Raw genomic sequence first — 18,218 nt, forward strand, 5'->3', positions numbered from 1 at the left:
TCTGCAATGTATCTGTCTCTCAGGAATGGCAGTGTTTACTTATGGACAAATAACAGTTTGTGTGTGTGAAAATATAAAGACAGAACTTACAGCAGGAAAAAATAAAAATAAAAATAAAAATAAAACTTTCAGCCTTCCCAAGAAACTGCCATAAGATTAGATAGAATTTCTAAGAGAATTGTGTTTTTCCAAAATTTTTGAATTACGAAAAGTAATTCAAATTACACAAGTCTGTAGGTTTGTGTCAAAATTATATGAAATTCATGCAAAGCTTTCCTTTGAGTTCTTGAGGAAAAAAAAAAAAATGGAAATACTTGGAAAAACAATTTTTCCACTTGCTTTGTCCTTTTGCCACTCCCATTCTCCTCCTTCACATTTCTAGCAGAATCAAGTACTTAGTTGTACAGTATTTCAGGGTACTGACATTTAAAGGCCACTGCAATTTATGTGTTACAAAACCTCCTTTTTAGACCCCTTAAGGAAATGTTTATTATCTCTGTAATCTAAGATGTCTAAGATGTTGAACATATAGCAAAACAAAATGTATCGATAAAGAAAAAAGCTGGCTTTGCAGAAAGGAGACAATTCCGCAAGATTATCAACAAGTATTTGCTGACGAATAACATGCTGATGAATATCACTTCATTACTCAAAATGATCTAGCATGACCAAATAACTTACTTGTGGTTCTACTGTTTGTGAGCAATGAACCATTCCAAGTTCACAACTTTAAAAGCTTCCTTTTGCTTGCTTTTGGTAATCTGCCTTTCAGGCATAGCAATTTCTTCATGTTTTCTTGTGATTTACAGGATTTAAAAAGGCCACATCCTTCTACTGTCACCAGAATACTAATTCAAAGAGCTCATCCTGAAAGTGATTGGATCAACTTTCAGGTAATCATTACAAGCAGTGGCAAATACGCCAATATATTATGACTAGTCTACATTCAGATATTGGATTATAATAAAAGCTCTGCCATTCACTTCTTTTGTTTGTTTGTTTTTCCTAAAATTTACCTCCCCATCATGCAAGGAAACAAATGCTTATGGACTAAATAAAATTACAAATGTAGGAAATTCACAGTCCTCATCAAACAGCAGAAGGAGAAGAATTCTAACTCCTTCTGCGAAAATCACAGCGGGAAGCCACTTCCCACTGACACTCTAAGACAGTTGACCAGCAGAAACAAAGTCATACAGCTGTTCCCCTCCCTTGTCTCCCACTTGAAAGATGTACCTTTAAAAAGCATTTTTGTTTTCCAGAGCATAAGGAAATAGTGTTGAGACAAGACTCACATACACAGTCCTCACATACACATCTGGGATGTGGCACATGAATTGGTGATTTAGTGGACTGACTGGTTAGCATTATTGTTAATATTCTCCAGCAAGTTTCTTCTGCTTTTATTATTCTTGACTGGATATTGAAACAAAGTTCCATCCTCTTTTCCCTCATACTAGAGATCCTAATTTCAGAGACCTAATTTCTACTGTTTCCTTTGTAATAAATCCTACCTTCTTATTTCTGTGTTTAGGGAAATTGATAATAGTTTGACATTGTTTTCAGTCATTCTGTTCTTGACACTTACTGTATGCAATCAGACCCCAAGGAAGGTAGAATTGTTTGTCACTGTTGTACAGTGTCTTAGCTGCAAAGGCTAGGTCCATCACGTGCTTTGGCCCTAAAATTAAATTAAAATCCAAAACCCTGAGAACTACACTTATCACAAACAAACAAAAACAGTATTTCAAGTTATTTGGAAGCATAAGTATAGGGCATATGCACTTAACCAGGATGGTCAAAACTTCTGCATAATGTGTCCCATGGATGGAATAAGGTACATACATAAGTTTAAGAACAACTTTTCCTTTGAAGTCTTGAAGTGCACACTTGAACTGCAGAAATTTGCCTTTAAAATGAAATTGCCAAGATTTTCTTCGTATCATGTGACTTCAAGAGCTGCTATTTAAGAGTACTTCAGACTTACAACAAAACGAGGGGCAGGACATGCAGAAGGCTGCTTATTTCAACACTTAATCTAGGCATACATCTTGTTAGACAGCAGTGTTAAAGAAAGATGTATAAACAACCTTTAAACAAGATAGCTTAAAGAACAAAAACAAATCTTGCTCTAACACTACAGAGCTCAACACAGTATATCCACTAAGATAAATTAGATGGTGGTATTGTTTTGGGTTCTGGGTGGAGGCTGCCGTCATGGCGGCCTGATGGGGCACTCATCCTGTACCCAGCTGGGGAAGATGCTTAGAGTCCCTTCTGGTGAGGGCAGTGTGCCAAATGGATTTACCTACTTTCTTTGAATACAAGAAACAGTCTATTGAAGATATTTCTAATGAGTTAGGTCTGCTAATCTCCTTCAGTCTGAAATTTTCTTTGTATTTGATGTTAAGTTCAATCATGGTGTTAACAGAGAGTCTACATGTATGTTTTCAGCTGCTAAAGACAAAACAAACTTGTCCATCATTAAACAAAAACATAATCACCTTTGTAAAGAGAAAAATATTCTTGAGAAAATGCATTATTTAAACAAACTAGCAAGCAACATGGGCCCGTTTGTCACCATTAGGCATGCATCAGTTCCATGAAATGAGCAAAAAGATACACTGATCATATTTGTTCTGGACTTTTCATATCACATGTCTATTATCACTAAGAAATGAAGTTCTACTGAAAGGGAACTGAAAGGGAACTGAAAGTTACAACTTTCTGAACTGTTCCTTCTTTTGGCATACTGAACAGACATCCGCCATATGTATATCACACCATTCTGCTTAGATTATGTCTCTGCTAAAAATCAAGGTCTATCACTCTTCATTTTAACGACACATATGCCATGTGCATAATGATTGCAACTCCTTTAGTTTTGTTCAATTGAATACAATATTTGGTTAGAAACTCTAAAGTGGGACAGTCCAGACAAGATACTTCAGTTACCCTTTATTTCACCTTTAATACAAAAAGAACACTAATTAATGGCTGTACTTTTTTTAAACAAATCAGTAAGTGCTCCCTTGCATACTTTATCTTTCTGTAGTATGTAGAGGCCTCAACTAAAATGAGAGTCCCACTGTAGAAATGGGAAGATTATGACCTACTAAAGCAATAAGCAAATCATAGAAGAGGTGGAAGAAAAAAAAAAAAAAAAGTTCTGTTTATTTTTGACAGGTGGGAAACAAAGGCACAGTGAGATTTTTTTCAAAGACACAATTTTGTAGTAATTCCTATTGGTCAAATTGAAGAATGCAGAACATACATAAGCCATAATCCATACAAACAAAATCTTTCATATCTTGATCCAGTATCTTAACATTTTGTGAAATTTCTTAGGACACCATTATCTCTAAAACAGTAATGTGTAAGTTACTAGCTTACTTTTTAATCCAATAATACAATTTTTGATTGTATTATTGTATCACTACTGCAATGATTTCATTCAGTGAGTATTATCAACCACGCTGGAAATTATTGCTGTAATGTTTTTAATAGTTTACTCTTACTGAGGTTTCATACTTTGGACAAGCTGCCAGACCTTGAACCAATGTCAGGAGCACAGGGCCCAACAGAAGATGCCACTGACATTCTGGGCCACAGGATTCTTTTTGTCCTGCTACAGGTGAGTGAGGTGGATTTCAATCATTTCAAAGTTGCAGTTTACCAGCTTCTGCATTATCCTAAAGTTTCATTTAAAGCTATTTTTCCTTCATATTTGCCGTTAATAAGAATAGGATTAAAGAATCAGAAAACAATATTTTAAACAAACTGTCCTAAGGTGTTATATTTTCCAGTACAAAAAATAGCTTTGGAACTGTGAACTGTTTAGAGGTTTTCTTTAATAATATGGTTATCAGTTCTTTGAATATTCATACCTGTTTTTGAACCTTCCTGCACTGCTAAGTAATAAGCAAGACCTGCTGATTATAAATGCTGAGCATCTCAGTTCCTTAGCTTGCAGATATTACACCATCACCACTGGAGGTAAAAAGGACCAGCTGGTACCAGCTGCAAACACAACCCACCCCTTAGAACTTTCTAAAACATCAGACATGAGGGCAGATATTTATCCTCTACCCATAAAAGCCCAGTTCTTTCTTTATTTAATACCTTAGATTTATAATGGCTTTGTTGGAACATACAAGAAATATAGGGCTGGACATATTTTATTAACTATAGTCCTAAAACTGTACATTGACAGGAGTATTTGCCAAGCATTATGCCAGAGAAATCTAGTTTCAAACCATTGCAGATTATGGAATGAGAGCAGAAGAGGGAGAATGAATTAGTCATTTCCATTAAAACTATGAAGTAGAATTGCCTAGCAACCAAGAAAATTAATTCAGAGACTAAAATAAACACTGTGACACTGACAGAGCAACTGCTATTCTATCCCAACAACCATAAAGGCACTTAGAAAACAGACCACTGTTTCCTCAATTTTTCTTAACAAAAAAAAATAAAAAATAAATAAAAAATAAAAAATAAAAATTAAGGACAGTAAGGCTGACTGTAGTAATTTAGTTTAATGACTGCTACTCTTATATTGGTTGTTACATTTGGACCCCTGTGTAACTCATTGTCCCTGAAGGACTACAAAAAGCCTAGTAAAATTATCCCTTTAGAAATAAAACAACCACATTCTGTAGGAACTCTGAAGTCTATTGCATTGGCAGGATATTAGATTAAAGGAATGATTACAGATCAGCTATTTTTGAATGGCAGTACCTTCAGATCTCTAGTAGTAGACAGTCTTTCCAACTTAAAGTACCGAGTTTGTACACACTCAAAACAAATCAGGAATTACGAGGGCAAGAACAACCAAAATAGAAAAATGAGATCCCAGAGGACATCACAAGATTTAGTAACTGCAGAAGCTATGTCAAATCTAGTTGAGTCTACATTAAAAGGTAATAATAATAAAAATAAAACTATATGAGAAATAAATCAAGGAAGACAAGTAGGAATAACCATAAGTTAAAAGAGAACTCCACAAACATGTACATAACTGCATTCCTCTCTCAGGAATAGAGAACAGAATATTTCAGCTCTCTGAACATCTGTAATATTCACAAAATACATCAACAGACAGCTACAGGTACTTTAAAATCTTTAAACCTGCATATTTCAGATGCATTCATGAAAGGTAGTGGTGCTTGAGCTGGATTCTGAAAGTAACAAGGCTGTTAATAAATATTTAAGAAAATACCTGTTTTCATGTAGCATGGGGTATGACAGGTAATAACAGAAAGATATCTGTTGGAAGCACAGGCAGTACAGATGATGGTATGGGACGTGTGTCAAAATGAAGAAAAAAATTAACAGCAAAAGTCCCCCATGTGCAAACACGTCCACAAAACCGATAAAGGACCCCCAACGTACATAACAGGTTCCCCTGTGTCTTAAATATTTAATGACTGCAGCAGATGGGTTAGGCAAAAAACATATCTTGTCTGAACCATTAGCATAAACACAGCTGACCTGACAGGCCTACTCACCACTAGGTTATAATTACTCCAGTGTTTTCACTAGTGAACACTGTTCATAAACCTATAATAATTTTGAAAGATGACATCTTTGAGAAATGGTAGCCTCCATATTTTGTTGAACAGCTGCAATAAATTTCCTTTCATTTTCTGGCCTTGGCACTACACGCCCTGGGTGTGATTGTAGATACATGTTTTACTAAACTTTGGTTAGCCACATTGACAAGCATCTTTTGCTGATTAATTTTATCTGCATAATAGAATGGTATTATAAAACTAGAAGTTTTATATTGCTATTTCTACAAATAGTTGAAATTTGTTATATTTTTTTTCTTTTTGAGATTTTAATAGGACAGTTAATTAACATGGCAAAAAAAAAAAAAATCTCAAATATCCATTTTCTGTGTTCACATCAGACATTGATGTCAGAGTCCACTAATCACAGGCAACCATGTAACAGACACTCAATTCAGAAGGCTTTAAAATCAAAGATCTACTGCACTCTTCCCCACAAAGCACAGGCAACCAACCAGCATGCTGCATCAGATCTGCATTGAAAGAGAGAAAGTCTCACTTATAATGCATTACAGGATAATAAGAAGTATAACACCAGTTTTGCATGTGCTTGCACTAGCAGCATGAACTTTATAACTTTATGAAATTAAGCTCCCAGATAATCTTAGAAAGCAGACCATTCCCATATTACAGGAGAAAGGTAAAAAGAAGGTCACTAGCAGCCTGCCTTGGGCAGAATTCCATCTGCATGGTAAATTTGATGATCAGCTTCGCCTAAGTGTGTGAACAAGATACACCAGCAAAACATTTCAATATTGCTAGAAGGTCCAATGTACTCTGCCCAATAGTGTGTCCAACGTCTAGTAATTCAAAGGAAAAACATAAACAAAAATTAAACCAGCCAGAGAAAAAGAATAGCATTTCTTGGAACCTACAGATGGTCCCTGTAGACCTCAAAGCATATTAATTTACTGTAATACCATGCAAACAAGCAAAAAAAAAAAAAATATATATATATATTAAAATCTCAAATTCCATTCAGCCTTCCTTCCAGTCTCCTCCCAGACCCCATTTAATTGCTTCACCATGTCCTCTCACAGATTTCCTGCCAAAAACCTGACAGCTACATGTAAATTACTCTGTGGCAACGTTAGGACCTAATCTTAAAACCGTGCACATGCTTCATTTTTGCATAAGTGAATAATCTGCATAAAAACTATGGGATTACTGACAGTGCATGACAGCAAAAACATATATGTAAGTCTTAGGATCAGAGCCCTGGTTACTGATTTTCCAGATACTGAAGGTACTTAGGTCTATTATTTCAGTGTCATTACATTACACTAAAATCAAGAGCAATATATGAATCTACAATCAAATGGTACTCATTTTTACAACAGTGCTGGGTAGTGTGAATCAAAGTGTTCCTTAATATGTACTAGGACCATGAATTTTCCAGCAAAAAGAGAAGTATTATGTAGCAAATGCAGTCAAGACAAAATGGAAGAAGCGTTTTATGGCTTGAAAAGGAGCAGATCTCAAGCCAGTTATGAAGGAACACTTGGAAGACAAAAGATTGTTCCCTCTTCCAGTCTAGTTCAGCAATCTTGTTAGGCCACATGGTATTAAGATGCTTTTGAAGAGCATGACAACTACAAACAGAATCTGCAGAGGTTTATAACAAAATACAACCTATGAAGAGGAAAGGCAGGGAAAGATCATGGATATGCTTGTTTATTATTTTGAAAGAGTTTAAGAAGGATCAGAATGACTGGTTGATCAGAGGTAGCCAATAACCTCTCAATGAGAAATCACAAGGCTGGGAAATCTCTGAAGACAAATGTACTGCTATATTGACGCACCCCAACAAATAGGAAAAACAGTTTATAAATCAAACACGCTCAGATTATTTCACAAGAAAGTAAATCACTGTATCACTGTACCACTGAGCTAGAAATGTAAGCTTCCTTATCTATATATTGTGGAAAATCAGCAAGTCATGAATGCAAGCAAACCACATATAGTGGGAAGCATTTCCTGCTAAAGCTACTCTGTTTTAAAATCAATAATACACCATTCAATAATATAAATGAATATCTTTATGAACAACAGCAGCCAGTAGTCAGCGGTCCTTTTCTCAAGGCAATTTCAAACATTTACTTCCATCCTCATCTATGCATATTCTGTTACTATTTACATTAACTTAGCAAACTACTATCCCCATAAATTCAACATGTATGTGCTTGTTAATGGTATAACCCTTATTTAAACACTATCCTTTAAAAGTTTGTCAGTTCTTTTATGCCACATGTAGGATTCAAAATGGTATTATTTACCATTATTATTATCAGTAAAAATAACTATAAAGATCTGCTCAGGGAAGTCTGCTCAGTTAAACGTTTTTCCAGAATGGACCAATCCAATGGCCCAGTAGCAGCTACTTCATCCCCTTTCTTCTACAGCATCTATCTGCCGTATTTAACATTGTACTCAGGTAAGGTCTAGAAGCATGGGTCTGTTCAAAATAGCTGTAGCACCTTCTGCTCAGTTGTTCCCTGTCTCCCTATTAAAAAGGGAGCATATCAGGTGTAAGCATCCCTGAGAAAAGACTCAACCTCCACAAAGAAATAAAAACACCATCAGAAAGAAAATAAAAACACCCCAAACTGCAGATGCTTACTAATGTGAAATGTTAAGGAATATCCCTAAGAGTCAGGACTTAATTACTGACAGAACAGAAGTAAGAGAACTAGCAACAGTGCCAGATTTCCATAGCCTTTCCATAACCTCCAGTACAGTCTTGGAGGATTCACTCAGAGTAGCTGCAACAATGTCTTGCCCACCACAGTCCATATTCTCTTTGTGGTAACAGAGAAACTTATGACAGCATCCACTATGAACTTCTGCATGCAGATTCTAGCCTATAAATATTAAGTACAACGAAAGCATCCAACATACTGTTGGTAACCTGCACTTTATAAAAGTAGAAGAGCTTTTGAAGGTGAAGGGTTGTCTGAGATGAGATTTCTAGTAGAAAGTTAGAGAAGATGGAAAGCAAGTGATTTGGTAGGTGGAAGCAGAACATGACAAGATGTATGCATTAGCTATTTTGTTCTGGAAAGGCAAGAATCGAAGCACTGTGTCATCCAAATATTGGCATGAGGACCTGGCTCTGTTAGACTTCATATATCCCCTGAGATAGACCAGATCCATGTCATCATGATCTCATGATCTTCTGCTATTTCCCTCCAGTATAAAAATTTGGAAGTCTAAATTTTTAGCTACAGCCAAACATGTTCCAGTACAGCTCACTTAAGAGTTGTAAAGAGACACCAGACTCTTCCCATGGTAGATTTCTAAAGGCTTTTAAATTGATCTAAAACTGTGCCAGCTGCTTGCTATTGCATATAGCCTAACAGAGTCCGAGAAGATTTGGTGGAAAATCAGGGGGTGGCAAGTTTTAATGAATTGCACACAAAAAGCTTAAGCTGATTCACCAGTAGTAGATGGTGCCACTACAGTGTGGAACCTCCCACACTGGCTACATCACCTTGCTAGGCGGGGTGTGCAGGCTGGCTTCCTTCCCCAGAGAATCTAGGCCAACAGGTCAACTGTGATCACATTACTGTGGAAGTTAAGTGATATACCCTCCTTTTCCAAGCAAGAAAGTCTTCCCTATCTCTCATAATTCTGAGTTAAGGTAAAAGCAAATTTGCTCTCCCTCTTTTCGTTACCTATGCATCAATTCAAAGTACTAAGACATTGCTTACTGTCACAATATTATTCATATATGCAGCTGCCATGAATGTAGCATGTTACAGGTTACTCTCAGAAGGAAAACACAAACAAGCAAACAAAAACTGTTAAGCTACACATGCTCTATTTTAAAAAGAAAATCTGAACTTATGCTTCTAACTTTTTTTGTGTGTAAAACTTCTCAAATGATTCATTTACCAACATTAATCCACAAATGTCAATCTATTACTACTCTGATCAGAATGCTTGTGTTTGTGTTGTTTTGTACTAAAAATTAATGAATATGATATATGATATCAACACCTTAACAGGTTTTTGTTTGTTGTTTTTTGTTTTTTTTTTTTTTTCCTTCAAAGACAAAATGTAAAGATTTGGAAGCCATTTAAAAACACACCACATCAAAACACAAGTTCTGTGCATAAAGTACAAGAATTCCCATTATGGTCTTCTACACATCTGGTCTGAAAGACTAAATGTATCTTTCATTCTTTCTAGTCAAATACTGTCTTCCAATCTTTCCATAGCATTTTCAAGCTTCTGAATCCCTTCAAAGGTGTTTCAAGTCATACCTCTTTTTCCTTCCCTTTTTCCATCATACCGCCTCACTTTAACCTCTACCAGCATAATTACCTCTTCTTTTTTCCCCACTGTGCCTTAATACAAAGCAATCCCTGCTAAATCACTTTGCTATGCTACTATACTGTCTTCCTTCATATTTCTCCATAATGTGTGATTACCTTCATAAATTACCTATGGAAAAATCACCCTGTTGCAGTTAGAGGAGTGGGATGTGAGCAGCTATGACTTGCTTAATAAAGATTAAAACTCCAGATCACCTAAGATTCTTGTACTTTATTATAACCCTCTCCTTCAGTCCTTCGTATAGTACTTGTTTTGATTTCTTCTGCGAACATGTAATACAAGACGCTGTAGGATTTCATTTCCATGCATTCCAGATGGTAAGAAGAAAAGGGTTCCACAGAAACAGAAAAGCAGGACAGTAACCTCAAAGATCTTTGGCTTTGGTTTTGTTTATGAATAGGAAGAAGAAAAACAAAACATTCTTTGGGGTACAAATGGGAAGATACTAAGAAGTGAGGGATACTTATTGGAGCTGCAAATACTATACTTTGAGTTTTATTTATACTCCAGCAGTAGCAACTTCCTGCAAAGGTATACACCAAAACTGCAGCAAATGCACCTTCTGCTAAAAAGTCTGAAGTCACAAGTGCAGCAAATGCATAGCTTCCCTCACACCCCAGTTAAAATGACAGATTTTTGCTAAAATTGATACTGACTTTAATAATTCATTTATTTCACTGATGTATTGTTATCACCACCAGGGAACAAAAAACAAAACTACTAGAAACCTCTACAATGTGAACCAAATGAAAATTCTTCAGAAACTGTTCAAGTGCAAATATCAGGAGTATTTTAAATGCAAACAGAAAAATAAATTCTTGTACTCAGTAGTAGCTGATGATTTTCTACTTCCTACACCATATGAGGCCTAACAGGAAAGACCAGATTCTCACCAGTTGCAGAAGACAGATTGAAAAATCACATTGGCAAAATTGTTTAAAGTGCTGATCAGAAATGAAGGCATAGTCAGAATATAAAAGAAATAATTTTAGATGTATCAATTCCATTTAGCGCCTAACCACTAAACTGAATCTAATTTATTTTTGGTATATGTGAAGAATTTTGTCATAATTAAATGCTGATTTTTTTCAGAGTAATTAGAAAAAGAGCATACTGTTTTTCCCCCAATTGTGGTGCAAAATCGTGCAAAGTTTTGCACAGATTTATAGTACTATTTTGATACCATATATTTTAAACAATTGGTTTAAATTAGACATTTGGAATACATTTGACGCTTTTTTCTAAACATTTGCATATCTTTCATATGAAAGAACTTTCTTCTAAAATAGCTTATTTATGAAGTTGACACATAAGTGTCAAAATTACCAAGAAGTCTTAAATTCTCACACATTGAAAGAAAGATTCATTTGAATACTTTTGCCCTGTAAGAATTCATAGAAAAGTACAATTAGGTCATATTAATGCTGGATTTTCATGTCTATGACTAGTATCACATTAAGTCAATAAGAAATACTGTTTTCTGCTATTAAGAGAGACACTTCAATGTTAAAGATTAAATAAACAAGGAAGACTAAATTTATTTGCATCATTGATTATCTGTGGATAACAGCACAATTTATTGAATAACAACAGATATTCAAATTACAGTTCCTAACATAAGAATCTTAAGTAATGTATCCAGTAGTTATTACATTAAAGGAGAATAACGTACAATTTTAGAACAATTAATTCCAAATTCATATTGAATGATGTCATGGCATTTTTATTTAATAAAAATAATTGATTAACCACTAAGGAGTATTAATCAAGAAATATAATGAGAGACTTTGCCAGATGCTAAAATTTTCTTCCATATTTAACATTGATTAAGAAGGAAAATTACTCTGTTAGTGGCTTTGCAATTGTCAAGTGAGTATTTTATCTGACTCTTACTATACACACACATATATTTTTAAGAGCAGGTTAATAAATATGTTGAAAGTTTAGACCATGCTACTCTGAAGGAACCTGTAAAAATCCAGCCTGAACACAAGCTTAGATCTTAAAACATATTCCAAAGGAAAGAGATATTGACCTCTGCCCATCAGGTTTTCTTCAAGAAGCAGTGCAAATCCCCGTTTTGAATGAAATCATCACCTGGAAAAATTCTTGTACTTGCTACTTATAAGACCAAATTAAAAATATATATATATATAAAAGTTTCAAAATTACTTGTAAAACTGATTATAGTTCAAAGGTCCTAGAAGGCCAAACAGAGTGCTAATAACATAAGAATCTAACTGAAGATAGAAGAGTGGCTCACACTTGTTTAGCATTTATATTACAGGATGGAAATTAACTCTGGTTTTATTTACAAATATAGGCACCCACAAAAATCTAAGTGCCAAATATTGTGATTTGTTCATTTTTGTTTTAACCTACTTAAGAGCAGTAGTCAAATGAAAAACTGGATGACAACTCTCTTTCAGAAGTAAAAAGATTTAAAAGACTAACTTGCAAAGGATGTCAGCAATGGTTTGACTATTTCTACTGTTATTTTATTTCTGAATAGGAAATAAAAGTCACTTTCAGCATGTTTATATTATCCTACCAATTCACTCCATATACCAGAGTAAAAGGAAGCAGTTAAGCTCTTTCTCATGACTGAAGAAACAGAGTATGTGTGTACACACTAATGAGATAGCACCCTAGACTCCATGACATTCTTCTGAAACTGCTTAAAGCTCTCCTTCACTGGCATGCTGTGGACCAAACCAAAAGAGCTTTGGTAATAGACTACAAATCCACTGAGATCACTAATTCAGACCAAATGCTAACTCACTAATTCTAGTATACAACCATTACCTGTCACAATAAGATTATGTACTTCTTCTCTATGCTACCAGTGTAACCTTTTCCATCTTTGTCAGGTATGCTACAGCCAAGAGAGCTAAAAAAAAAAATCATCTCTTCCCTGTGCTTGCTGCTACTCAAACATAGATGCTCTGTCCATTCCCAATAGTTTATTTTATAAAGGAATTCAAACTACTAAAGTTATGGATGAGCCATAAAAAGCATATTTGTTTTCAAGTGGTGTATATTTTGCTGTGCTATAGATTTTTTTTTCTCCTGAAATAGATATGTAGTGAGAATAACTCTAAACTCCACACTGCTAAGTCCCACACAATGCAAAAATTACAGTGCCTGCCCTCTGAAGTTTTCTATCATGGTGAATGACTGGGGTGGGGGACATCATTGCACTCAGTGCTTTCGTGGAGGGAGGACCTGTTCTGCAGGAGCTGGAGCTTTTTCCACATAGCATAGCTGACAGTTTGACGTCATTGTCTTTCAGACACTGGCAGTTGAGACCTACCACTAACACACATGCTAATTTATGCATGAGATTTTCAAAATTAGCATGCATCCCTAAAGACATGACTTAAACTTATGCTTCTAAGTCGACCTGATCATTTCTGAATAATAAGCCAGTCACCAAAATTACAGGCTTTAGTTATCTTGGATTATCCAGACAGCAAATTTGCAATCAAAGTTATAGTTCCTAGGCATGAAGCATAATGTCAGTGTTATGGAAATTGTTAACAAGTTGATATTTCTGAGATGTTGTGACTTTTTACTTTCTTAGAATATTTTAGCATTTTTAGCATATTGTAGCACACAGTTCATCCAGACTTTCTATGCACCTTCATTTCTTGGACAGCTACAGATAGCTGACTAGGAAATATATTTGAAACGTCCTCCCTGACCTGCACTGTCTTACAAACCAAAAAAACATGATACCAACAAAGGAAAGGAAAAAAAAAAATCCAATACTTTAAAGCAGAAATATAAATACAGATTATACGTGGTTTAGATTTTAACAGTCTCACACATGAAAACTGCTGGACAACAGCATTATTTCAGCATTATTTCCATTTACCAAATGAAGGATACTGATGCAAAAAGACAACATTTTCCAAGGCCAATATAAGAAAATATCGGTGGAAAAAAAATAGGTCAGTTTCTCATTTCTGATCCTTATTCGAACTGTATCATTTCCAGTAGTGCATTATTTACAGAAACAAGATGTGATACATTCCCCGGCTGACAATTGTACAAGTTAAAGCCATAAACAAATTGTAAGTGTTAAACGCTAGAATGTACAGAGATTGTGTAAGACAGAAAATCATTATTTGGAATCACTATGGTAAGAATTATGTTTTCACATATCAATATCTTATTGCATAACATACTGTAAAATAACAAGACTCCTGAAACTGCAAGGCTCTTATTAGGACTATCGTTATCATATTTATGAAATGCATCAAACTATTCACTTTCATCATGGCTGCTAGGAAGACGTAATGCTGTTCAGTGGGAGGTTCAAAACATCTGCTGTGAAGAGCACAGGAGTTAGTAAGCAGTGGCAATTTACACTCCCATTGATTTTGTAGGAAGCAGAGGAGGAAGAAAGAAACAAACAGTTCCACTCAAAATGGCAGAAAGATGAAAATCAGAACATAAGAATTAAAGTTCTTAGGGCACTATAGTCAGAAGAACTAGTCTGGAACTATACTGAAGATATCAGTAAAACACATAATAGATAGATTAGGCTAAGTAAAAGCAGAAAACAGGCACTATGAGAGGGGAGTATCAAGTAGTCAACAACAATCAACACTTTTCAAGTACAAAAGTTCAAACCTTAAAGGGATCCATGATTTCATGATCATCCCCTATACTTTGCTAAAATTCCAACATCTGCATTCAAGCATCCCCCAAAATTTATTTCTCAGGAATTTTTCTTTTTGATTCTAAACCATACATTTTCTTCAAACTCTAAATAAATTTTAAAAGTCATCAGAATCCAAAGTAGGAACACGACAGGTTGAAATGACAGGTTCACAAATATGGTGACAGCAACTAAGCAGTACCCCCTTCCACACCAGTAAGGAAGAAGAAATATAATTTGTCAGCTCTTATCATTCTCTTGTCACTGTCCATGATGACAGCTGGGTACCAATAAAGGGGAAAAAAGGCGAAACACATGGCTTTGTAAATGGGAAGGGGGGGGGGGGGAGGCAGAATAAGTAGTGTTAGCTGTTGTAATCACACTATTAATCACACCATTTTGCCTGGCTATTTGGTCATTCAACTGCTTACCATATGAACAATGAGGACACAGTTCATCAATAACATGTGCTTTTAATATACAAATTGATTCATTTTTTTTCTCTGATTTTTCCCCCCATTAAGATTTAGAAATTTTGCATTTCACACTGTTTATTCAGGCAATAACAATGAAACATTTTGATTCAGTGATCAAACATTTGGATTTACTTGTTCTAAAGAGAAAAAAAAAATGTCTTTCAGACTTAAAAAAAAAAAAGCGTATCTTCAATTTCTAAATGAAAACCTAAGTAATTCAAACATGTAATGAAAGCACCGATTTTATATGCAGAAAAGTTTTATTTTCCTGTTAAGTCTGCTATTTGCAAATAAAATTTAACCGAAGGAACTGCTGAAATCACCTGCAGATACTAATCTATTTATATATAAGTATGCATACACCAAGGGTGCAGATTTACCCTTAGTGTTCTCTTTATATGTACTGTGCATCTAGACAAAATTAAGAGCATAAACAATCCAAAGCTGTATTCTGTATAAATGGGTCACTTATAATGAGAAAGCATGACATTTACATGTAGCAAGCAGATTGATCAGGGAGCAGAAAACAGAGTATGTCATCAGCTCAGAAAAATATGCCTTTGCAGGCAATTTATATTAACCAACTTGGTGAGTTCTTAAATCCTCCTCAGAAATGGAAATAAATGTAAAATGAAGAGCATACATGATTTAATGTAGCAAATATTCATCAGGATTACCCTTTGTGCTTGCACTGAAGTGAAAGGAGAAAAAAAAAATCTTGATTCCTTTGACTGTAATGCTTCTTGTACAGAATAGCATTTAAGTATAGTGACATTATGAACACTGTTTTTCAGAGATTCACCAATTAATAAACAATCAGCAATAACCTTAAATTGCATCTTTAAGTGCTAACATCCCCTTGTGTTCAGTTATTATCAACTTGACTAGAAACCTTAGAACAGAAATGCTCTGAATGTGCTACGTACATCTTGCTAAAGCAATTTCAGCTGCAATGTGCAAAATGAAATTCAACAAGATCCAAATTTGCACAATGTAAATAGCAAAGCTGCTTCAACACATAGTAAAACAAAAGTGGAAAAAATGCAGAGAGAAATATCAGTACTGCCTAACTATATACAACATATATCCCATGTCTTTGTTCAGACTGGATTCTCATTCAAGGTGTAAATACTGGTTACATTGTTAGATATTCAACAGCAACTAGCTCCAAATATTGTGTGAGTAGCTCTCTCATAGTTCACACTAGGCTCCCTTGACCCAGCCAGACAAGCGTGAAAACATGAAATAAATGAAGGTTAACAAAGACTGGTCTGGCAGGCAGTCTGCACCAAATGCTTGCAAAATTATAAGTATAAATGTGAAATTTGATATTTAGATCTGTTTAATATTAAATATAAGATGACAATCACTATATTAATGCTAGGTGCTACTGCAGAGAGATAAATGAACGTAAGTGATACAGGGGAAAAAAAAAAAAGGCAACCTTTCCCCATCTGCCACATAAGGATATTCACTAACCTTACAGCATGCTGCTAAAGCAAACAAGGAACTGCAAAATAATTATCTCCTCACAAACAGAAAGCAATTTTATCACAATACCTTTCTGTGTTTGTCCCTCTTCCATATTCTCTTCCATGGCTACCTTTCTTCACTAGAAACAGCTACACAGAATTAATCAAAAGCTTCAGTCAGATGTAGGAAAAAGTGTGGATTTTTTTTTCCCTGGGAAGCTCCAACAGCAGAGGCTTAGGCAAGTCCTCAGAGCTTAGCTAAGGCTCCCTCACTCTCCTTGTTTGCTTGGAGACGGGCTGTCAAGTGTAATTTCATTCAAATTACTCTTCCGTGAAGATTATCAATTTTTCTTCTCAAAGCTGCCCATTGTGTACCACTGTAAGCAGGTATTCAAATGAACAGCCTGTGAATTTTGGGGGGAAATTTGGTCTGAGCCCTTATGGCAATGACACCGATTTGTAAACCTCACTTTGCATATAAAATGGAGAAAAGAGATTGAGGTTTGCATTGAAATCTGTGTTTTAAATTGGAAACAGACTGTACTGAGAACAGATGGAGGGGTGCCCTCTTAATGTGAAGCAGACCACCAACCCATAATTCCCCCTATTTGCTACAGAAGTGGGAAAGCCCAGATGCCTGTGGGTTCTTTATGCTGTATTACTTGTCTGTCTTTCTCTCTCTCTCTCTCTCTCCCTCCCTCCCTCTCCCCTCCCGTATCAGCACATTTAAGAATAATATGACTCTTCATTTCCCCCTTCTCACATATCGATATCATCTGGAACTAACAACAAATGTACACTATTACACTTTTATTTTAATATCCTAGAAAACCTCTTTATAAGACTATCATTTTGTATAAACACACACATGCAAGCACAATTTAATACAATATTAATCACCGCAAATTATATGCACTCCATATATTATTTGTCATCAATGTTGCAATAAAAAGGAATTCGGGGGTGGCTCAGATTTAAAACAACGCTTGCACCAATTCTTTCTCTGATTGCTAATATCCAAAATTATCCGAACACTTGAATTCCCTGTTAAAAAATTTGACCTTCTTAAAATGGTGAAGCACCACATGTGTGAGTGTACATGAGGAAGCACATAGAAATATGCACAGTTATGAATTTACTCAGGAAAATCATAGGTTAAATACACTGTGAGGGCACCTACTCATTTGGGGAGCTCTGCAGTCTGATTTGGAATGCAAATTGGACACTGCAGTCTAGCAATAAATTAGCATTTTTGTACCTTAGTCTATGGGTAATGTAACATTTTTAAAGTCTCATCATTTCACCAAAACTGCAATGAGAACACAAATTACACTTTTTCTGTAGAATTTGCACTTCTCATCCTTCTGGGGAAAAATGTGATTAAAACTTACCCACAAATAAAAACTACTATGGCTGAAAATTCCTATTTACATATAAATGATAACTTTCTCATTCATTTTCTTCATGCTGCATAAATAGAAGGAAGCAATAGGTCAATCTATGTCACTAAACAAAAAAAAAAAGAAAAAAGTTTTTGATAAATTTTATATATAAACCTGTTAAAAATGATTCATACCAGAATAATTTCTATATATTAAGTTACATTTCTATATATAAATTAAATAATTGAATGCATAGTTATTTAGTTAGCCAGTGCATTTTCTACCCCTCTTTTCCCCTCTTAACTGACCTT

At 35.1% G+C, this 18,218-nt stretch overlaps 1 protein-coding gene across 1 annotated transcript in view; it reads right to left on the minus strand.

The window, feature by feature from the left end:
- The window catches only part of GPM6A (glycoprotein M6A), a 109,416-nt gene extending 92,249 nt beyond the window's left edge, over positions 1-17,167 (minus strand). The window contains exon 1 of the mRNA XM_068681248.1: positions 16,614-17,167. Coding sequence (XP_068537349.1) covers positions 16,614-16,650 — 37 coding nt within the window. The 5' untranslated portion in view covers positions 16,651-17,167. The remainder of the gene's footprint in view (positions 1-16,613) is intronic.
- Between the last annotated feature and the right edge of the window lie 1,051 nt (positions 17,168-18,218).

The sequence above is a fragment of the Anas acuta genome, chromosome 4, assembly GCF_963932015.1.
Source record: "Anas acuta chromosome 4, bAnaAcu1.1, whole genome shotgun sequence".
Lineage (NCBI taxonomy): Eukaryota > Metazoa > Chordata > Aves > Anseriformes > Anatidae > Anas > Anas acuta.